Raw genomic sequence first — 24185 nt, 5'->3', positions numbered from 1 at the left:
TTCGATCAGCGAAGTTCACAGCGCTGAAAGCTCCATCGAGCATTTGGTTTCGAAAAAGCTTGTTTGTGCTTTTGCTAAGGACTATACTTGATAATTATCACTTGAAGGTTAAAATATTTAAAATTACGATAACTTTTCCCCTTTCCGTGGATTAATGTTTAGAGTTACAAAGCACTGACATATAAACAGAAAACAAGTAGAGTCATGTAAAAATATTATAGTTAACAAAAAATCGAAAATAATTCATCACAAAATTCGACAACACAAAATGACTTACAAGAAAACAGTTCTCACGGGCATATTTGACCAACTTTTCGAGCTGGGTATACAAAGTGTGTCTTTTTAATGAAATTGCAATTAACTTACTAGACGCATTACACCGGAGTAAAAATCAATCCAAACCGACCGGCACTCGGTTGCCTTCAGCTTTCATGGGTTCCAGCAATTATCCGAACTGACGCTGATCAACGCCATTGGCCATCCTCCATGGGCTATCCGGATCGCACAATTAGCTAAACAGTTGATGGTCATGGTCAAGTTGGAAGACGAAAATGAAAAGAAAAATGCTGAGTACACACCGACCCGAAGGTATAAATGTTTGATTTTGAGCATTCACTTACCAGTGCAAAGTTCATCTTTTTCCGAAAAAAACACACCTTGAGATAGCGGTTGACGGCACGTGTGGCAAGAGTGTTTGATGAGTGAGCTCAAACAAAAAATGGCCCAAGCTATGGTGTTTTTCCAATCGGCTGTTGAAATCGTCTGCGAATCGTACGCGATAGACTCATGACACCGGGACTGTTCTCGCACGGAAGCTGGCCAAGTGTAAACCGCATCGACAACACCTCCATCGTGATCGAGTATCGTCCGATCGTCCCTGTGTACGAAACTGAGTACTGTTGTCTGTTTGCGGATGTAATTGCTGGCGTACCTTCACGCATCAGTTCTGGCAATTCATTCTCAACCACGAAGCTGCAGAACGGTCGACGTCATTGGGGAATCGCTGGCGAGACGGTAAGTAAAAAATCCCCAAAAAATCAGACCGTTCCAAAGGCGGTCGGTCACTCTGTATTCCTCGTTATCCTGTGATTCGTGAGGTACCCGCCAAACATCATACACATGGATATTCCGCTGATGAGGCTTTTGTCGATGGGAGGCCTGAAGAGCAAATGCGATAAAAAGTTGTAACAATTGGTGTTGAGGCTCAAATTGTCGGTAAACGCTTAAATTGATCATGTTGATAAATAATATTTACGCGAATTTCGCGTCATTCCGCCAAGCAAACTACGTAAACCCGAAGAAAAGATCCCATTTTTTCAGCTTTTCGTTGAGCCTCGTTTCGGGTTGGTCTGTGGATTTGGGACCAGACATATGTACAGTCTGTTGCAGTCAGAACATAATACATTCAGCGTTTTATACCTTTGTTTAATGTACCAAACTATTGTCCAACGAATAACAAGAATTGTTCAATCGGCGAGGTGTCAGAATGTTAAGTAACACTCGTTTTAAAGTGGTTTGAACAATGTCGGTACCGGCACTTGGCTTTATCAATCCTACATTTTGTAATGTGTCTAAGTCCATCCGAGTAAGATCCATACGTGTGTGTTAGGGACAACTCAACAACCAAAAGTACATCCGTAGCCGTTGTTGACACTGTCCATTACATCGGGGATGGATAAACGGCGTTCGCTTGTTAATTAGTGGATGATTATACTACGCCGAAGTAGGTAGCGCAGAAGGTTTCCGTGATGAAAGCCATGATGGCCACACACTGATTGTAGAGAAACAGAGAGCGAGGTAACACGTGGTGGTTGGGTGGAGGAGTTACCCAGAACGTAATTTAACTCTGGCGTTGGCGGAAAAATGTTGCAGTGGTTGATAAGGTTAGTGAGCTAGTCGAAGACTGAACTAAGGATAGACAATATTCAAGAGATAATTGCTGATAATGGTATAATCCATTTCCGGCTTCAGAGGATTCTGGTTAACAGTGGTTTTAAATCTTCCAAATACATCTTGTGATACGCTGGCAAAAAAAGATGTATAATAATTTTGTGATAATCATTTTATGTGACTGGACGTAAAATATGAAGCAAAATGAAATCTTATAAAACCAAATTCTACACATTACTATTTATGTCGTAGTTTTGACAAAAAAACTCTAACCGTATAAAATGTTTGCACAGCTTGCTGTGATAGATCTGCGATATGTGCACTTCATGGTACGGCCAGGCTTGCAGTATCATTGTTCGTTTATAGACTTCCAAGACGAGAGTGATCGCGACATAACACCCACTATCTTCCGCGTGCTTTGATTACTGTATGTAAGTAGTCGTAGTTCAGCGGGTGTGACATTCCAAAGACACCGACAATTATTCTTCTAACGCGACGTACACTCGGCAGTAAATCGATCGGCAGTAAAGCCAGTAGGCTCATTTCAATCGCCTTACTATTTAATGGCCCCGGTTCAGCTACCATAAAACCGGCGAGAGTGGTTGCCTGCAAAACGTTTTGTTTTATTGCAGTTGCAGATATCGCGTCCCGTTGCTTAACACCCCTCCGCACCGCACTGCGTTAGTCATCGCAACCTGTGGATCGAAAGTGGAAAATTTGTGATGCACCGGGTAGGTTCCAGCAGTCCAACTGTGACAGATTCCCCGGAGAACCGGATTCGGTGGGACGTGCTTAGTGTTAATTTGCGTGCTTCAAGAAACTTGGGCCTATCTGGTCCGGAAACCCGCGGAGAACCCGCACCGTACTGCGGCTGGGATGAAAGTTGAGAACTGTGAACTTTAGAATGTGGCCTGACTAACGTTTTCTTACTACCGTATTACTCATTTGTACTCACATCGGATCGTAGGCGTTCCGGTGAGGGTTATGAATCTAGATTACAGATGTATATCCACTTCAAAGTAATAAGATAAGTAAGAACATTCAAAGCATTACACTTCTTTTCCATTAACTGAAAAGCTACACGCTTTTATAAGGACGTATCCTACTTTTTCTTCAGATTCGTGCATTGATTCAATAACTTCACAAACAACCCCAACGGGAACACCAAATACACTTAACGAGGATGGCGTAATTTTACCCTTGGAATCTTGGGGAAGCAACAACAAATGGAAGTCCAAGTTGTTCCTGGTTTCCTTGATGTATATTTTTGCCCCCACACAAAGTATCCGGGAGTACGCGATGCCAAGGGTGTGCTCTCTTCCAGACGAGTGATTTACGTCATTTGGCGGCGGTGTGTGTAGCCTATACTACACCTTAGTACCGGGTTGAGCAGAAGGATCGCTCCGCCGCGACACTGATCGCTGACGTAGACGTTGGTCAGCAAATTTGTGCCATTTGTCGCGGGGTTGAAAGTATTTCTAATGGCGTACTCAATATCTATCGGGTACGGGATGAAGTGACGAAGTGAGTTAGGTGTTGTTACACGCCGCAAAGGTAAACACCGGCACCTTACCGAGTATCAGTGCAACCCCAGGGGGCGGGGAGGAGAGAAGCGGGTGGTTGGGAAAAGGCACAGTCATCACCATCATCATCATCATTATTTCAGTCGAATCTTTCCACTCGTAATCTGGTGAGGATATCAGCTTCCTGGTAGAAATGGAGGGGAGGTTCTATTTGCCATAGGATCGCCTCCGTATGGCGTGTGCGTCCATGTTCGATCAATGGCGCTATCCCAGGTGCCACTGTTTGACGGGTTGTTATAAGGTAACTCTGCATCGGGCACCACCAATCAACGTACAAACGTAACGTGTGTCTGCTCACACACTCATTTGCGGTTACAACTATCGCACACATGCGCACACTTCCTAAAGGTTCATACCAACAAAAACAAACAGCCCACGTACGTGTACGTATGCGAGTGTATGTACGACGTACGAGTACTGCCATTGTGGGTCGTCGTTGAGGTGGCCACCGGAAAGGGGGCACTCAAGTTTCCGACAGTGAAAATTGAAATAATCTGTCTGCTGGAGCTAGTTTTGTGAATCAGCTCAAGCTGTACGGACGTAATTTTTACTGTGATCCTCCGTGTGCTGCCTACAGTGCACAGTAAATACGCGCATCAACAGTGAGCCACCTACTGGACCGGTCGGTGAATCGATCGATCACCTACAATAAACGCACGTAGCAGCGTGAGGAACTACTATTTTCAAGCTGAGTGCGTGATCGTGCAGTCGTGATCGGGAGGGACGCTGATTTTCGAGGTAGAGAAATTGTTTGTATCCGTTTGTTGAATCGTTAAATATGTGCACGTTGTGGTAATTACTAGCGATCGTCAGACAGATTAATATAAACGGCCGTTCCGTTTTAGGGAGAAAATGAAAACATTTTCGAGGCATGTAGCCAGTTTAATTTAGACTACTAGTTTTTTAATGTAATTTTGTATGGCCACAGGATTTAGAGGTTATATTAACTGATGAGACACTAACGTTAAATAAAGGATCAAGTGAAAGTGCTTTCCGTATACGGTAATCGTTTGAACAAAGTGTTTACTCTCCTCTTGTTTGTCGATCATACAAAAAAGATGATGGTCGAAATACTGCCCACCAGCAATTATAATATAACATTTGTAGATACATGAGTGATTTTTTAGGCCAATAAAAAGTTCGTTGTACAAAATCTTAGTTTTGAGGATGATCTGCTCAAATAAGAAGCGATAAGTTAGAGTCAAATATGAAGCGATATTAAAAGTCATTCAGTGAAATGCACCGATGAAAAGCGAAAGCCGTTAGTCGCGTACCTAACATTCCTTTTAACTGTCGCCGGATTTGTTTTTAATTACCTAAGGTGTTTGAATATGAATAAGGCTAAAAACGGCATTGCCCTGTGCCGTCGTTTGGAAGACCGGTACGGCACAGACGGACAAATTTTGATGGAAAGCCAAATCGCAATCGAAAGTGATTTTGTATCGGAATTTAAATGTTCTAGATAAATCTCCTGTGTAGAAATAAACACTAACACAATTTGTTCAATTTACTATTTTTGTTCTTTCAGAAAATTTCCAAACTTCATCCGAAACCCTACCGCGGAAAGGATTATTACAGGATAAAAAATGGCTCTGCATGCAACCATTGAGACGAGCCATAATAATGAGCTAACGATGACGGAGGAGCGCAAAATCACGACCACTCCCGTGATGGAGTTCTATCGCGACAAGTGTGTCCTGATTACCGGTGGTACCGGCTTTATCGGGCGATTGCTGATCGAGAAGTTGCTCAGGTAGGTTTGCCGGCAGGGTATGTATCGATCGTACGCTGGGTGAGGTTTCACAGTCACATTCTAGACCTTTTCTTGGTGCGCGACACATTTCGCTCCTATTAATTAATTATTCAAGCACAGTTGTCAACAAAGTGGCTTAAAGGCAAAAAGGGATTGAAAAATAAGCAACTTGTTGTTGCTTGGATTCGAGCAATTGAGTCATTTGTTTTGTTGGCGAGAGAAATGGAAAATTTGCTCCACGAAGTGGTTGCTGTAGAATTCCGTGATTTCTTCATTAGGAAAGCTCCGTTCGCAGTACTAATAATCTCTCTGATCGACACGTCGCCCAATTATTCTTTGATGGAAAAGTACTGTAAATTATTCATGAACGGATTTGAAACCATATACTAAACCTATCCGATCTGCTGGTCTGCTATTGCGTCATCAATCTGCTTTGTGTATGATTATTGTTCACCGATCATACACTAACAAGTGGGTGATAATCACTATAATTGTTAATACCAACGTTACTTCACTTTCGGAAGGTAGAGTGCAAGCATCTTTTTTCTTTGCGAAACGATTTATTTGTGTAGCGCTAAGTGATCCTACAAATACAGCTGCCATTTCCGATCATCCATGAGAATAACCATGCCCTGGTGCAGCGCATAGCAGCATGATCGAATGAACTCAATACATGAAAGATTAGGGCGGAAAAAATGATCTTCCCAATTTCTCCTTCTATTTACAACATGTCAAAGCAATCGCCTAAAAATATAATCATTTGCTTACTTGACAACCTCTTGTTTGTAGAATTTTGGGAAAGAATTCGATCTTTAAAAGTTCACTTCTATACGATATGAACATTTTCTGATGGATTTTTCATTCTAATTCATAAGAAGGCCCAGTATTCGTCATTCGGTGTCGGAGCTCGGAGTACCATCTTCATAAAATAAATAGCCTTTAACAGATTGTTTTGTTCGTCTCAAGACCATATTCAGTTTAATTGAGGAACAAAAATTGAATCAAATGGAGGTGTTACATGGTGGCCTTGAATGTATTGCGAACCGTGCTCGGATCGTTCAACCGGTCGGAACTATTCGTGTGATGCATCTTGAAGCATAATATAACGAAAGGGCTTGAAATTAAAAAAAAACTATTTAAAATTTTGTTTGCTGGATGAACGTTAACGTTCATTAGTAGGGTATAACAAACCGCAATTTATTTACCATAAGGTCGAGTGTATAGTAGTTGAAAAACAGTCTAAAAACGATTTGCACTTTTATATTCTAAATCAACATGGAATGCCAATTAGGCACGTACGTACTTCGCTGTTATAACCAGAAAATTGCATTATACAATCAAGTTTGAAGTAGCATTTTAAAGCATTGAGGTGATGTGAGCCATACCCCGTGGAGTGTTGACATATGTGATGATAACGTGTGCAAGATGGAGATGCATAGTGAAGATACCGGTGAGAAAAAAGGCGTAAAATCAACTCGCATGTAGAAAAGAAAACATTTACCGTAAATCGGAGAAGGTACAATAGGTGGTTTTTTTTCAAAATTGTTTGTAAGAAACAACCGAGTTGTTCTGTCGAATGGTCAGACATTTTTACTGCGTATCTGTCTTCTATAAACGCCTGTGGCAAATTGTAAGGGTTTCTGTTAATCTCTCATAACCGGTTTTTTGGGCGCATCAACGTTTCCTGGCTGGTGAGCAATTGAAGGTTACTTGAAGTTCAAGAAGCATAATCGTACAATTGCTCTTGCTCGGTACAATTTGTTTAGGTTTTTTTATGCGAACACTGGCAAACGGAATGGCGCAACCAATTGTTGGACTACGGTTAGCGAGGCGTTAGAAATGGAGTGGACAAAAGGAGGAAGGAAAAAGTTTTGCCTATCAAAATGGTGCCTACTCGTGACGCACTGAGATGTACGATGTGTTCTTTTGTTATTTGCACGATCAGCAAAGAAACTCGCGGTTTGAAAGTCGTTGCCCGGATTGATCGGTTTCCTTGTGGTTGAGTTAGTAAAAAAACTAGCTTCTCGGTAGGTGAAGTTCAAGTGCGTAAATGTCGTCAGAGTCGGCCGAGGTGTAGCGGAGCTATGTTCGACAGTACTCGAAGACATAGTAGCTAGAAGCTTCGAACATCGGCGGCTTGCCCCACCGTGGCTTCTGATTTAGAATTAGAATTGATAATTGATCCAGAACCGGCGACCCGGCGTTCCGCGAATGGCGTTGCTCGATGGGTCGAGTTGATGGTGATTAGCATTCGAACATGCATCCAACCTTAGCATTACCCAGCGTGTGGACGAGAAACCAGTCAATGTCATGGACTGTGGATTGCGGCGTTTGCGTAGATACTTACCCTAACACCAACCGTTGCTTTCTTCGTTCCACTTTCAACAGAATCAACGTACGACAGATCATCCTGCTGTCGAGGCCAAAGAAAGGCAAAACGGTGCAGGAACGATGTGATGACCTGTTCGGCAGCGTCGTGTTTATGAACCTCAAGAAAGACTGCCCGACGTTCGTCGAGCGCGTGAAGCTGGTCGATGCCGATCTGCAGCATCCATCGCTCGGGTTGTCCGACGAGTCGATCGAGTACATCGTCAACAATGCCCAGATTGTGTTGCACGCTGCTTCAGATGTACGTTTCGATCAGGCCCTGAAAAAGGCGATCGAGGTAAACGTGCGAGGTACACGCGATTTGCTCCGGATTGCGGAGAAGATCGTCAATCTGGAGCTGTTCGTGTACATCTCGACGGCGTACTCCAACTGCCCGCAGTCGGTGATCAAGGAACAGTTCTACACGCCACCGTCCGATCCGGAGAAGATGATCCAGTTGGTCGAAGCGATGGATGAGCGGTTTGAGGAGCACATGAACAAGACGGTGAACGAATTTATCCACCCGTGGCCGAACACCTACGTCTACACCAAGGCGCTGACGGAGGACATTGTGCGGCAGTACGGCGAACTGTTGCCACTTGCCGTAGTGCGACCATCGATTGGTAAGTACTCCCGATAAGTACTAAGTGGAAGGTGACTTCATGAGCACTTCTTTCAACGCAGTGATTGCCACCAACGAGGAACCCATCTCGGGTTGGACGGACAACATCTACGGCTTGAACGGGGTGATCGCTGGCGTCGCCCTGGGCATCATTCGCATCATGCACGTGGACGACAAGAACAAGGCGGATATCATCCCGGCGGACATTGTCGTGAACGCAGTCCTCGCCGCCGGCTGGGAGACCTACGTAGAACGGTAACGTACCAGCGCACAATCCATTCCGCACCCATGCGGAAGGTTTTTAACGCACCACCTTTGTTCCGAATTTGTTTTCTTGACGTGGCAGTTTTATCTATCATCACCTTAGGAAACTGGACCGGCCCCTCCCGGTGGCCAAGTCGAACGGGGAGCTCAGGGGAGCGGAGAAGCCCCGGACGAAAATTTACAACTGTGTCACCGGAAACGACAACCCTATCTCGTACCGTAAGTTCCTTTTGGGGTTGGCCAATCGTTCTGGATGGTTTGCTCATTTCGTTCACCCTTACAGAGAAAATTTACGAGTACTCAATCGAGGTCGGCAAACACTGTCCACCGAAGAAGTCACTGTGGATCGTGTGCCACAATACGACGCAAAACAAGTATCTCTACGAGTTCTACAAACTGTTGTATCACCTGCTGCCAGCGTTCCTTATCGATACATATTTACGAGCCATTAGACGCACACCAAGGTACGTTCTCAAGAAATAGTTGCCTGTGAAGTTTTAAAAAAAAACCATTCGTTCTTTTTAGAATTATGGATCTTTATCGAAAGGTACACAAATTCGCAACGGTCATCGCATATTTTGCCAACGGTAAATGGGCGTTTGAAAATGAAAACATGAAAAATCTCAGAGAAAGGTTAGTCTCGCTGATATGCCGCGCGAAGAAATTATTTATTCTGCGTACTTTTTCTAAAACAACCCTTTCGTTTATTTTCCAGACTGACGCCCGACGATCAGATAATGTTCCCGTGCAACATTAAGAAGATCGAGTGGACCGACTACTTCTGGACGTACATTCACGGGCTGCGAAAGCACATTGCCAACGAACCGCTGGAGAACCTGAACGAAGCGATCAAGCGCCACAAGCAGATGCGGATAGTTCACTTCTTTATCCTGGTCGCGTACTACTCGCTCCTGGCGCTGTTAGCTTTCTATCTCTGCAAAGCGGTGGGCATGCTGGTGTTTTAAAGGCCAAGCCGGATGCGGTGGTAGTGTTACGGTTACCTTAGAGCCTTCCCGTTTTGAAACATTCAAGATCTTTCATCTTCGTGGCTTTGGGAGATACGATGAAGCGACGAACTTTCCTTCAAGTGAAAAACCCCCTCTCTACGGTATACGTATGCGATTGGCTCGTTCGTTCGTTGTACAAATCATTTTGAATATTTACGATCATCGTGGAATGGTATAAATATTCGATTGGAGTATGAAAGCGAGCAACGTGAAATGTTTTTCATAATGTTAGAATTATTCTTTCGATTGTACGTTTTTATTGTCTCTTTTCATGTATATAGCAAAGAAGTCCCAGCAAAATAAAAATGCATTTTACGGTACACGGAAATTATTTGGCCCAAAGTATGGGAAGATCTCTTTTAGCATTCTTTAAATAATATACTATGGGTAAGTATGTGTGGTAAATGTGTCATAATAGATCTAATCGTCATCTAATACCCAAGTCATATTGCTTCACTTGTTAGACTAACTGAGCATAATACAAAAGATTTAACTATCGTGGATCAGGAAGATATCGTGAGGCAAATGTCGCAAAAGTTCAATAAATTTTCATAGACATAGTATTTTTCACTAATTTCAGGAAAGAGAGGTAGAGGAAAAAAACAACATAGAGAGTCGTAAAATCCTTTGTAACAATATTTCAATACAATAACAAAAAAATAGTACCGAAACTACATAAAATGGGCGCTATCATCAACATACAGTTTGTCAAGACCGGCTGAAAAATGAAGTAAAACTATCGAAAACTAGCAAAATATCAATGTCCGCTCATTTTGCGTATTTTTTCTGTGTAAACACGGATGCCTATGTCAAAAAACTATTAACACGTTGACTGCCATGGCTATCATTTTTGATAGCCAGCTGTCATTAGTTCTAAAAAGTTTTTGCCCCATAAATCAATGAAAATGCAACATAAAAAAATATTACTATTTAAAACAAATTCTTTAGGAAGCTAAGTCTTAGCTTGGCTTTCGAAAATAGTCGGTTTAATAAATGTTATAAACAAATTTTATCAAAAAAGATTGTACTAAAGAAGAGTGCTAACGCTTGGCAGTCAACCTGTTAAAATGTGTGAGCAAAGCCAATCATATGTCGAGATTAGTTGAACCATGCCAAAGCACATACTTCAATCAGAACCATCTAAAACAACCTGCTGAATTAAAAAGGCAAAACATGCGTGGTTGTTAGTGCATGAAAAAAGTGTTTTTTGCCAAACATATTACTATGTTTGGGTAGTGTAAAGTGAACATCAAATGGGTAAGATTTTAATAACCTCATAAGGTGCTTGATGCACGCTTTTTCGACAGCATTTAATAGCTCGATTTAGATTCGTTCGAAGTCCATATTGGCACACTAGATAGCGAGGTGTACGGCTTTTAGCGTTTTTTTTAAAGAATAAAATTTAGAAACTTTTTGATAACTTGTACTAAAACAAAATTTTAAATTTTGCGGTCGATGGTCTAATTTGCGAACCGGTAGACTGCCACGGTTACTGAAACAAAGCTGTAGCAGCGATACAAGGTAAAGATGAAAGAGGAATTGGTTCGTTGCAAAGCTGCTGAAAGCACAACTTTAAGGCAGAGCTTATGCTTGCGTACATTTAGGCGAGTCGTCCACATAAATGCAGGGCCCGCCGCCACGAGCATGAAAATGTGTAAAGATGTCAGTGTCCATAAGCGGATATGTGAGGTTCGCTACAAATTTAAACACAACCAAGACCTTTTGGCACCCGGTTCCGCCTGCACAGGGCGACCTAATTAACGCAGTAAACGTGCCACATGCATTGCGCTCACCCCAGCGCAGTAATTCGGACGAGGTCCGTAATTAATTACGGAACAGAAAACGCTTCAAATGGACTGCGTGCGCAAGATCCGTTCGTTAGTTACCGATTGTAGATTGGGGCGATAGGTACATTTGCGTCAGACCGTCACTGTCATCAGCCCGCCTAGCACGCGCAGGATGAGCCTAGAAGAGTTCCAGAACAACCGGTCACCGGTGGGGGACTTCTACGCGGACCAGACCGTGTTTCTCACTGGTGGTAGTGGGTTTTTGGGCAAGCTGTTTATCGAAAAGTTGATCAAGTATGCACCGGAAACACCGGGTTGTGGCTACCTCGAGACGTTGCGGTTCTAGTGGTTACTTCTTCCTCCCAGGTGCGGTGTACGGGAGATTCTTTTGCTGCTGCGATCCAAGAAAGGTGTCAGCCCGAACGAGCGGCTCCAGGCGTTGCTGAAGAAGGAAGTGATTTTCTTGAACTACGCACAGCAGCCCGAGTTATACCACTCGAAGCTGCGTGTCGTTGAGGGCGACGTGAGCAAACCGGGCCTTGCGATCGGCAACGATGATTTGGACTACATTCGCAGAAACGCGAACATTATTGTCCATTCGGCGGCGGACGTGCGGTTCGACGAGTCCTTGAAGGAAGCCGTCGAAACGAACGTGCGCGGTACGGAGCATCTGCTGAAGATTGCTGCCAACTGCGAGGCATTGAAGGTACGCACCTTAGATCGCTAAGTATTCGCGCTTAACGATCAGCGAGTTGATGTTCACCTCCTGGCATAGGTGTTCGTGCACGTGTCGACTGCGTTCTCCCAGTGTGTCTACGGGTCCGTGGAGGAACGGTTCTATCCGGCCAACGTGGACCCCTTGGAGCTGATAAAGATGATCGAAAATGAGCCCCATCAGGACGATCTGCAGGCGCTCGCGAAAAAGATCATCGAGCCGTGGCCGAACACCTACGCCTTCACCAAATCGTTGGCCGAAGAGGTGGTACGTCGCTACAGGGCAAAGGTCCCCATTGCAATCGTGCGTCCATCGATCGGTAAGAGTGTTCCTGAACGTACTGTTTGGCATGCATTCTCCATATTGAGTATCATCTCCTATTTCTTCTTTACTGAAAGTGACAACGACTTACACCGACCCGATTGCTGGGTGGACGGATAATTACTACGGGTTCAACGGTGTTGTGACCGGCGCCGGAACGGGAGTGCTACGCATCTTCCACATCTATGACGAGTACAAGGCCAATATTATTCCGGCGGACATCGTGATCAATGGGACGCTGGTGGCGGCTTGCTACGCCGCCAACCATCCGGACGAGGAGAACGTGTTCAACTGCACGATGGACGAAAACTACACGACCTGGGGCGAGGTGCGCAACTACTGCCTACCGCAGCAAGGCGTCGTAGCGGTCAAGAAGTCGCTCTGGATCCCGACCTACAACACGACTCGCTACCACTACGTGGCCGCCTTTCTAGCCATCTTCTATCATCTCATCCCGGCCATGATGTTCGATCTGGCGCTGCGCGCCCGCGGCCAGAAGCCACAGATCCTGCGGCTCTACCGGAAGGTGCACCATTTCGCCGACGTACTGCGGTTCTTCACCATCAACCAGTTCTTGTTTAGCACCGACCGGATGCGGCACGTGCTGGACGAGATGGACATCGTCGATCGGTATCTCTTCCCGTGCGACATGCGTTCGGTGGTTTGGAGCAAGTTTCTCGTCAACCACATCCGTGGCTGCCGGGTGTATCTGCTGGGGGAGCCATGGGAGACGAACGACGATGCCCTTCGCATCTACCGACGGCGCATCTGGATACACCGGTGCATGCTGGGGTTGATCTACTCCGGGTTTGCTGTCGCGGGGCTGCACATTCTCGAGGCGGCCGGTGTTCCGGACTTACGGACATTCCTAGGCTGCACTCAGTTCACGTAACCAACCGGTAAACGTGGACACGGGTGTTCTATCCACTGTTCTATCAATAAATATTCTCGAATTATCCAGAAAGCTCGTGCGGTTACATTATGTTGAGCAATGTGCTTTGTTTGTTTCGATTTAAATGAGTTGCCTAATCGAATTTAATTTACTACACTACGATTCCGGGTTTACGGTCCCCTGTTACACATTCCATCGTGAAGCTTGTTCGTGTTGGTGCCGGGTCCGAAATTGGGTACAATGCTAAAGGTGACATTTATTTCCTTTTCAGTCGAGGTTAGTCCGCCAATGAACGCTGGTTTATGCAAAGCAAGAGTACGACTAAAAGTGTGCAGCGCAAAAGTTTTACGGTTCTTTGACCCTCAAATTAAGCGTAGAATTTGGTGACGCTTGTTGTTTAAGCTTTCCGGCACCTACGATCGGTACTATTGAGGGCCGCTACAAGGGATAACATATTTTTCAATTTTTGACACTTTCTTCTTCTTCTTCTTCTTGGCGTAACGACCTCTTGGTCATGCCTGCCCGTTAAGGGCTTACGAGACTTGTTTCCCTGTTGTACGTGGATAGTCAGTCCTCTCGTACAGGGGAGGGTCCGGTCACGGTTGGGATTCGAACCCACGCCGTCGAGGTGGTGAGCCCCGGCGCTCATGAGCCGATTTTTCTAACCGGCGCTACCGCTCGGCTGTCGCGGACCCCAAACGCGGACACTTTAAAAACGACAAAAAATTGAACGATATTTTTGAACAATCTAAGATCGTCAGTTTTCATTGAATGTTAGTTTTTTATGACATTTTTTCTCTGTATTAACAACCATCTTCGTGGTAACTTAGTAAACTTTCCCCTTTTGCTTCCGGCCATAGTTTGTCATATCTGGAAGACTATTTTAAGTTTTTAATTAGTACCAGGTGCAGTAATTCAAATCAGCCGTATTTCTTTTCAAATATAACACCGAGTTGTTGGCATTCATTCAGTTTACAACATATGTAATTTTGTTCATTGGACATCCAATTGCAACAATACATTTCCTATTTTATAGCTTTTCTATTTTGCTTTCCTATTTGAAAATTACCTAAGCTTGGCAATTATCTGGATTTGAACTTGACATTTTAAATACATACTAGTTGATGTGACCATAAGCAAAACTTTGCAGTCATACGAAATGGGTCTCTAAAATTAATTTGTAAAGATTTAAAGCAATGGGAAATATTCAGTAGCTCGCAAACTGTAATATCTGAGGAACATCGAGCGCGTCATACCAGTATTATTAGTATTACTCAGCATTTTGTTTCAGTGGGTCTTCCTGTCATCGAAAAAGATTGTCCGCAAGAGATGGAAGGAGGGTGTAGAATCAAACAAGTCTTTTGCGAATAAAAAAAATTTGAAGTTCATTTAAGAATTTTTTTTTTGTTTCTACGAATAATAGGACATACTTTTAAGTACTTAGACTTATGGTAGGTCACATCAAACAGTGAATAAAAAGGCTCCATTAAATAATATATCGAAATAAATGAAATCCAGAACTGGTCATACCAACAAACAGTGTTACACTTTGTTACTTACAGCCTCGGCCACGGTACACGGGAACTTTGTCATTGATTATGGGAATCTTAGCCGTCGAGGTCCGAACTGCGGCCGTCGATGCGGTAATAGCTGCCTCTTTTTGCCAAATGTCGCTTTAAAAATGCGATTCAGCGCACTCTTTCTAGCACACCGTTTTCTCAGCCATTTGGCAAGCATATCAGAACATCCTAAAGGTATGCAATTGATTATGCGCTGTATAATTTTCTCTCACTCACTCACTCAGTTCATTCGGTACCAGTGTTCGATATTGAACGCCTGAAGTTACAGCCTCGGCCATGGTACACGGGAACTTTGTCATTGATTATGGGAATCTTAGCTGTCGAGGTCCGAACTGCGGCCGTCGATGCGGTAATAGCTGCCTCTTTTTGCCAAACGTCGCTTTAGAAATACGATTCAGGGCACTCTTTCTACCCTTGAATTTCTATAGCCACCTGGGACACATGTACGGCATAACTTCAGGCGTTCAATATCGAACACTGGTACCGAATGAACTGAGTGAGTGAGTGAGAGAAAATTATACAGCGCATAATCAATTGCATACCTTTAGGATGTTCTGATATGCTTGCCAAATGGCTGAGAAAACGGTGTGCTAGAAAGAGTGCGCTAAATCGCATTTTTAAAGCGACGTTTGGCAAAAAGAGGCAGCTATTACCGCATCGACGGCCGCAGTTCGGACCTCGACGGCTAAGATTCCCATAATCAATGACAAAGTTCCCGTGTACCGTGGCCGAGGCTGTATGCCGTACATGTGTCCCAGGTGCCTGTAGAAATTCAAGGGTAGAAAGAGTGCGCTGAATCGCATTTCTAAAGCGACGTTTGGCAAAAAGAGGCAGCTATTACCGCATCGACGGCCGCAGTTCGGACCTCGACGGCTAAGATTCCCATAATCAATGACAAAGTTCCCGTGTACCGTGGCCGAGGCTGTATACTTGTTTGTTCGGAAAAATAGCACGTTTGTAATGTATGAATCCGTATTTGAACTTTTCCTTTGATTTATAAATGATAGGCTAATTACATTCTTTTAATTTTTTATCCAAAATTTTGAAATCCTAGAGAATATTGAGATTACAAGGCATTCGCCAATCATCGCATCAATAAAGCATCAAACATTGTATGTTTCAAAACTGCAAAAGAACACTTTTTTCGCTCGCAACACGTGGTTGTATTTGTGCAAAAGAGCATGTCCAGTGCATCAAATGCACCAAACAGTGTGAAACAAAACGAAAGGACTGAAAAAAGTATAATGGTAATGAACTCCGTTGCAGGGAGAAAAAAGCGATAGCTTATAATTAAACTTTAAACATCGGTCACCGTGCATTTCGGTTGCAGTTGCAAGACTGGCACTGGCAGTTCCGCTAGTTATTACAGTTGCACTCGGTCGCCCGAGTGTGTCATCGGTTTTCTGGTGCACCTCCCGCTGTAGTCATGGCAAGTTTGGAGGAGTTCCGGGCGTACCGTTCGCCGCTGAAAGATTTCTACACGGGAAAGTCGGTCCTGCTCACTGGCGGCAGTGGTTTTCTTGGGAAGCTGTTGATCGAGAAGCTGGTCAAGTGTGATGTGGCCGAGATTCTGTTGATTCTACGGCATAAGAAAGGCGTCAGTCCGGCCGACCGACTCGAGCAGTTGCTCGACAAGGAGCCGGTGTTTGTGAACTACGCGAAAAATCCGCAGTTGTACCTGGCGAAAATTCGTGTCATCGAAGGCGACATCAGTGAGATCGGTATAGGTATGGCCAACGATGACCTCGCTTACGTGTACGAGCACACCAACATCATCGTGCATGCCGCGGCCGACGTGCGGTTCGACGAGTCGCTGAAGGAATCGGTGCAGACGAATGTTCGTGGCACGCAGGAAATGCTGATGATCGCCGAAAAGTGCCGCAAGCTGGAGGTCTGGTAACGCCTCAAGAGCGCGGAAAAAATATTAAGATGGCCTTTGAAATTATCTCAACAGATTTTCACCTACATCTCGACGGCTTTCTCACACTGCGTTTTGAAGCAGATCGATGAGACGTTCTATGAACCTCCGATCGATCCGTCGTTGCTGATCAAGGTCTCGGAGAAGGCAACTGATGCTGACGACTTCGAGATGCTGTCGAAAAAGATCATCGAACCGTGGCCTAACACGTACGCGTTTACAAAGTCCCTCTCCGAGGAGATCGTGCGTCGCTACCAGGAAAAGCTACCGATCGCTATCATAAGACCATCTATTAGTAAGTGTTAAGCGTCGCAGGAGCATTTAGGGTAAGTGTATCGGGGTTTCTTTCTCCAACCAGTTACCACAACCAAGGAGGATCCTATCGCCGGATGGACGGATAACTTGTACGGCTTCAATGGGGTCGTGTGCGGTGCGGCTACCGGAGTGCTTCGGATATTCCACATTCACATGGACTACAAAGCGAGTATCGTGCCAGCGGACACGGTGATCAACTCGACGCTGGCGATCACCTGGTACGCGGCGACCCATCCCGGCCAGGAGCACGTGTTCAACTGCACCACCGACGACAATCCAGTCAGCTGGCGCGAGACGCAAAGCCAACTGGAGCAATGGAAGGATCGGATCGCGTTTGATAAGTCCCTCTGGATCACGACCTACAACACCACCCGCTACAAGCTAGTGGCGGACGTGCTGGCCATCTTCTACCACCTCCTGCCGGCGCTCCTGTTCGACGCCGTACTGAAGCTGCGAGGCCAGCGGCCCCGCGTCTTGAAGCTCTACCAGAAGGTGCACCGGTTCTCGGCCGTTCTGCGCTTCTTCACCAACAACGAGTGGCGCTTCCGGAATGGGCGTATGCGCGCCGTGCTGGATGCGCTGGCAGCCGACGACCAGCGGTTCTTCCCGTGCGATCCGAAGGCGATCGTGTGGAACGACTTCCTCGATGACCAGATCAAGGGCTTGCGGCTGTACTTGATGCGCGATCCCTGGAGTACGCTCGAGTGGACGATGCCCCGACACCGGCGACGTACCCTGGCACATCGCTGTCTGCTCGTTTTGCTATACGGAGTGCTTTTTTGTCTGATAGTGAAGATACTGCACTTTTATGGGTTATTGAATTTCGAGGGTTTGCACGAAATTTCTGTAGATGAAGTAGAAACGCAGGCAGCCTGAGTCGGTTGAGGGAACACCACTACCAGTTAAGGGACGTTTTGTTGCATTATTCAAAGGATGTGAAAAGTAAAACAAATGATTTAAAACGGCTGCGATAAAATAAAACCAACGACGTCTGTTCATTTATTAAAAGTTATGGTGATCGACACACAAAAAATGAAAAAAAAAAAACATAATAGAAGCATTATCTTTGGACCACGAGCGTAAAGGTTAAACGATATATCATAGAACCGAAGCATGACCGTTCGTGCTAGATTTCCAAGACCAAAGAACCACAGTTTCAGCCATATTGCAAAACCAACTTATAGACAGAAATCTAAAATAGTAAAATTCAAACCGCGACATACTCCGCGACATAGCATACTTTGTACTTCAAATATTGTAACACGGTACAATTGGAAAAATAATGAGCTAAGATTTCGTCAAAATGGGACTCGGTGACAGAGTCCAGCATGGATGAATTATTTACATTGCTTTTGCAGTTCACTTCTTGAATCTTATTTACAAAAGCGATTCCCTTTTTACTTAACACTTTTTATTTAACTTCGCCCTTTACATCGTAATGCAAACAATATGGCCTCTTTGACTTTTTAAATTGCATTAGTACATATATATGATACGTTATCGTACCATTACTCTCCGAATCAAAAAGAAACCATGAGAATCATGCGGGTTCACTCTATTCAGGGCCAGGACACCGTGTACTGTAGTCCAATGTTTGCCCCTCGGAGTGGCCTTCGTCTGGAGCATGGTCAGCTCCGAAGAGCGGCCAACCGATTTTATTTTTCACGGTCATAAAATGACTGAAGAACGGACGGATCATCATCATCTCGCAGTCTGATGCGGTTGTGGTGGAAATTATCCTTTTACGCTGCAATATAAAATCCAAATAAAACCCAAACTCCCGGCGGGACGGTTGGTTTGTTTTTCCTTTTTAACGCAGACGTACCATGCGTTTCGCTTACAGGTGGGAGCTTGTTCCGTTGGATGGCTGTAGAGGAAGTGGACACTAATGATGGCGGTAATTGACACATGAAGAGCCAGAGAAAGAGAGAGAGAGAGAAAGAGAGAGAAAGTTGAACATTAACTCAACGAAGGTCAAGATCAGGGTAGGTTCACAAGAAGAGTTCGACGCGATCAGATGAAGGGTTTGATATGAATTTACGAATAGAATTTAATTTCATGTCGGCTTTGTAAATAAAGTTACACATGCTTTTCCTATTAATTGAAGTTGGAACCAACACTAGGCGACATTCACGTATACTTTTCTTGCATAATTGGTAAATCCGAAATTTCCCAATCGCGTGAATTCTAACTTAACTCAAGGAATATAATTTTCGTTCTTACATTACAATATACAAAATTTCTCAAAAATTGTTGACACTCGTACATAACTGAGTGTACGTAAATGAAACGCTATGATGAAATTATTTCAGGGAAGGGTCAATTTTGGGTTCTAATGGGTTCGAATCCCAAACGGGGCCGGACCCTCCCTGTACGAAAGGACTGAATATACACATACACAAAGGGAAAAAGTCTAGAAAGCCTTTGATGGGTGCGCATGATTTGATTAAAATTATAACATTTTAAAAGAAAGATTAAATTGTACATGATGGTTAAAAATTTTACTTCGAAAAACTGCGAAATACTTTTCTTTCACCAATGTTGTATGTTGCACTCCGATTTAAAATCGGGAAATAGAATAGAATTAAAAATAGTTCAGTTTTTTAACTCATTCTATTATTCTTGGACTCCTTGGAGGTTGTGCTGCATAAGCATGAAAGCAGTACATTGATTTTCCGCCACAATTAGGTCCAGAAAAAAAAAATCTATCTGTCGCTAAGTAATCTAAAGGCTGCCGATTGAGTGCGTGACAAACTGCATTCAAGATGCAACAACGAGACACATTCCCTTTTCAGCACACGGCAAAGGTGTAAAATATTGCTGCGAGACAGCGGAGCGAAAGGCGTTAGAAAAAGTTGCCAGACGTTGCCAGCAGGGCAATTCGCGATCCTCCGAGGCCTGCGAGGCGCACACTCAGAACAGGCCGGAGCTGCCTCCTTAGCACCAATGCCAGCCTGACGATCGGTGGGCTCGCCGTTGTCTGGCTCGCCTCAAGCCCACCGTCTGACTGCGCCGGAGAGTCCGCCATCTAGCGGCGGCTTAGCTTAGGGTCTGCGTGGTGTCGCGAATGGCTGGACGGGGGTCTGGACCGTCTGAGTCGGGCCAGCGAGACGATTAATCAACGACAGCAACCGTCTGGCTGTCTGGCCGGACTTATTGGACTTGGCTGACGAGTTACGCGCTGACACACGCTCATGCGCCCTGCGTGGCCGCATGGTGCAGCAAGGAAGGACGCGGATGCATGGGCTGCAACGCCGGATTGACGTGGTGTCGTCGAGAACCGCGGTTACGCAAGAGTGAGAGAGAGAGAGACTGTGGGCGAGACGTGCCGTGCCTGCCGTGGTGGAGTAAGTGCTAATCAATGGGTGCATGGGGACACGTGGTGAAGAGAGTGAGCGGGGGAAGGCAGATGCACCTCACCAGACTGGCAGCAATTTCGTTCCGGACACCAAGAACACGACTCCGCAGACACTTGTGAGTGTCTCATCGCTTCGAGCTTCTGCTTCCTTCGTCCTTCTCCTTTGGTGATTCATGGGTGGGGAAGGTGGGCAACGGGAAGGTGAACGGGCGGGAAGCTGCATGTATGCTGTAATCGGGCCGTCCCTCGGGGACGTCTGGAGCATGAAAAAGCGTAACATAGCAATAAAATATGATTTTTATGCATTCATCCTCACCAGCCCTCGGGCCTCAAATAAATGCAGCCCCCTCCCTCCCCGCTCCGTTCCCTCAACCGAAGCACCTCATCCAATTGTCCAAAGGTTTGTCTTATCCTTTCCCTGCGGCCAGTGGGCGTTGCTTCGACCGAAGAGCGAATCCCCGGGAGGACAGAAAGGAACAAAACAGAACGGCCCGTCAACAGGAAGAACGGAACGCGAAAAAGCATCTAGAACGACATCCGAAGCATCGAGTGCATCCGAAATTTGGTGATGTAGCCGGCAAACAGTCCGGCCGGATCCATCGCTCCGGACAACTTCGGAACACGGAACTCCTTGGCTGGACGCGAAAAAGGGAAAATTAATTTGTAAAACCAAAGTGGGCGTTGTGCGAGGTTTGATTTGTTGGCCCCCGGTTCTTGGCTGCCGTACAGTGTTGTAAGTGGTGCTTCTTCTTAGTTCTTAGGTCGCCTTGGCCTTCCGTGTCTCATCTCCGATCCGGGTGCAGCGTGCAGTGCAGTAGCAGTGGTTTGTCGTGTTTCGTCTGGTCTGATAAATTTGTTTTGACTGCGCTCTGCTACGCAAAGGACATCAATTGCAATTGTTAATGTTAATGAGCTTTTTTTTATTGCTTGCATGTTTGGTTGAATTTTGCACATCGTTTAGGCTGCCCCAAACCTGCGAGGACCGTTTGGAAGAGATGCTTTTTGTTTTAATTTTTTTATTTTTACTTATTTATTGTCACTTTTTTAGTCAATGTCGGCAAAATACTTGCACTTGTTTTGAGGGACAACGAAGATACATATCATTTTTATATTTTGCTTTTCGTTCTGTAAAATATAATTGAGTTATGTTGCATTATAAATGCTAATTTAAAGCACATGCATGCTCAAACGGAATTAAACACATTAGCTCTGCTATTAAATAACGTGGAAACATTCAATATACATTTGCGAACTACAACGTGCAGGATAACTGGCGGATCTACCTATGAGCGGATTGAGCAGCAGCGGTCGCCCGGAGCTTAGGGGGCTGGGCTGAAAACCTTAGAAAACACCGATGTATATTATTTGTCATTTATATTTTTCAGTTTTGGATATGGACAGCGAGTGAGATCAAATATATGTGGGTATACTTTGATATACCAACTTATTATCATCCATCTTACCATCTTTATCTTTGTTAATTTTCACCTTTAAAGCATTGGTAAAACATGTTTTTTTTTCTTGTTTCGGTCTAATCTTTCCGTTTGAAGTACCTTCAATTAGCGGGAAAAGTGTGTTTTGTTACCCATGTAAATTATTTTCCTTATAGCATTCGAAATTAATACAAGGAATTAATAATTAGAAAGCGATTATAAAAAAAATGAAAAAATGAATGTTAGCTATTTACACTTTACATAGAGTAGTAGTAGTAAAGGTTTATAGTGGTTTCGATCCTTTTGGCCTCTTTCGTCTCTATATACATAAATATTTTCTATTAACAATACAGTAGATTTGAATTTATCGAAAGAAGAAGAAATGGGTTTACTGAAAATGAAAAAAGGACTAAAATAATTAGTTTTCCAATAGAAACTTATGCTGTATTACGATTTGGATACGATACTGAACAGTATGAATCAGATAGTAGGGAACTTTTTTAACTTGTTAAGATAATTAAAAAGAATATGATGAGTTGCATTTAAAACAATATGCAAATAGTGGAAAAGGGATAGCAATTTCTTGCTATAGAAATAATTGAAAATCGAATCCGAATCATAATCCGATCGGAAATTGTAAGTCTTAAGAATTATAAAACTAAGCGGATTTATACTATACCAATACCTTCAATTCTTCTGCTGAAATTTTTCATGTAGTTTAATTAGCATTCGTTATAAAATATGTGTCCGAGTTTGCAAGAATAACAGATTTTTCTTTCGATTTTATTCCAATTGAAAAACATAACAAGTAAATGATAATACTGCAAACTTTTAAAATCGATAACAAGCTCTTATAAAACAAACAAATCCAATTTTGGTCTTTGGTACAGAAACATTTGGGGTATTAGATCCGCTTGAGGCCCGGAATAGATTGATCCCCCTCTGGGTAGGATTCACTTTACAATTACTCTAAACTATGGTAAAAAGGCAGATCCTTTTCTGCTTATTATAAATCGAAAGAACTCCCAATTTCCAAATAAATTCTCATTTTAGTTTAAATAGAATTCCATGAGCTAGGATAAAATTAATCCAACCCTTCATTTTGTAGACCGTTGATCTTCTTTTGAACGTTGACTTCTGAACAGTTAAAGGCGTAGTTTGGTCTCAAATTATTCCTCCATTCCTATAAACCGTATGCCACTTGAAAGAGTTTGTCTGAGAAATAATACATTAAAATCGCTTTTTGCGCATTAAAATAAGTTTTTCATTTAAGTATTTTTCATTTCAATATTCTTTCAAATCTGAAAAGTTTTGTAATCGATAAACGAAATTGGTTTTCCTTTTGAAGGTTTTTCATTTGTAAGAATATAACTGGGAAGTTTGTTTTGTAACAAATTGGATACAACAATAACTTTGTTATGAGTCGTAATGGATGGCATCTTTGCAATGTTTATTGTTTCTGCCCCTCACTTTATTGTGGCCGGTTTGTCACTCAGTCTAGCCCGGCGGCAGTTTGTTTGGCATTATTTTTTATTCACCGTCCCATTCCGCCTAATGTAGGTCAAACTGATATAAACAGTGTCTCGACAGCTACGCAAGCATCATACCATAGTTATGTCACACCCGGATCCGCCCATACCGCGGGGAATATCGACGGCCAGGATCGACGTCTCGTCCGGAAGAGTCGGACCGGCGGGGAACTTGGCCCAATCAGGCGAAAACGGAAGAGCGAGAAGAAACCAAACCACAAACAGCAAAGCCTCGACCAACAACTAACCACTAAATCTGCGTCGGAAGGCACTCTGCCAGGCGGAGAGTGCATCTCCAAAATTGGAACGATGCATTCTCGCCGGCGTTTTGCTTCACATCTGATCCATTCCCTTCGTCTCCGGTTGCTCATGTTTTCGATGCTTTTCCATCGTTCCGTTTTGCTCTCTCGTTAGCCGATCGTCACAAGTCCGCAAACCACAAATCAGCTTCTAAGCAACCGAACGGGGAACGAACGGTCTATAGACACATTGTTAGATTGTATGGCTGCACGCTACAAAGGACCCTCCCTCCGTTTAGAGAAAGAGAGAGAGAGAGAGGGGATGGGGGGAATGCAGAACCACAGCAAGGGGTAACAACTTTGGCAGCAAACTCATTACCGTCTGTCTGGTGGCTGCATTAAAGCCGGTCGATGCAAGTTAGTTCGCGGGATCTTCGACAGCGAAAAGGACACACGCTGGCCGAAGAGGCCGTTGGGCATGGTGGAAGCAATAGTAATAATATCAATAAAAAAAAGTGTACCACCATCAGCCAGAATGTTTCAGTCTCGGCCGGCTCGCGCGAATGTCTATGCATTCTAAATAAATTGGCGATTGGAAGTGTCGTCGCGGCA

The 24185-nt window shown here is 44.2% G+C and overlaps 2 protein-coding genes across 2 annotated transcripts; both read left to right on the top strand.

Annotated features, from left to right (window-relative positions):
• Nucleotides 1-5098: 5098 nt before the first annotated feature.
• On the top strand, nucleotides 5099-13201 carry LOC131264707 (uncharacterized). Its single transcript, XM_058266977.1, is given in 12 exon segments — nucleotides 5099-5226; nucleotides 7615-8216; nucleotides 8278-8470; nucleotides 8562-8698; nucleotides 8763-8943; nucleotides 9005-9112; nucleotides 9195-9247; nucleotides 9250-9464; nucleotides 11395-11567; nucleotides 11640-11979; nucleotides 12049-12307; nucleotides 12387-13201. Coding segments are annotated over 12 exon segments (3195 nt in total). The 5' UTR covers nucleotides 5099-5107.
• A 3006-nt stretch (nucleotides 13202-16207) lies between these two features.
• Nucleotides 16208-17890, top strand: LOC131264706 (fatty acyl-CoA reductase wat-like). The gene is made up of 3 exons (XM_058266976.1): nucleotides 16208-16672; nucleotides 16736-16994; nucleotides 17058-17890. Exons 1-3 carry the CDS (start codon nucleotides 16208-16210, stop codon nucleotides 17888-17890), a joined length of 1557 nt encoding a protein of 518 aa, XP_058122959.1.
• Nucleotides 17891-24185: the final 6295 nt, after the last annotated feature.

This window comes from Anopheles coustani, chromosome 2 (assembly GCF_943734705.1).
Source record: "Anopheles coustani chromosome 2, idAnoCousDA_361_x.2, whole genome shotgun sequence".
NCBI lineage: Eukaryota > Metazoa > Arthropoda > Insecta > Diptera > Culicidae > Anopheles > Anopheles coustani.
Note: the sequence above shows the minus strand (reverse complement) of the source record. Positions and strands in the feature narration are given on the sequence as shown.

Bases quoted from the DNA above. Each gene is read 5' to 3' on its own strand.
- LOC131264706 (XM_058266976.1), top strand. From the start codon at position 16,208: ATGGCAAGTTTGGAGGAGTTCCGGGCGTACCGTTCGCCGCTGAAAGAT. The intron at 16,673-16,735 runs GTCTGGTAACGC...TTATCTCAACAG, and splicing joins AAAAGTGCCGCAAGCTGGAG to ATTTTCACCTACATCTCGAC. The intron at 16,995-17,057 runs GTAAGTGTTAAG...TTCTCCAACCAG, and splicing joins TATCATAAGACCATCTATTA to TTACCACAACCAAGGAGGAT.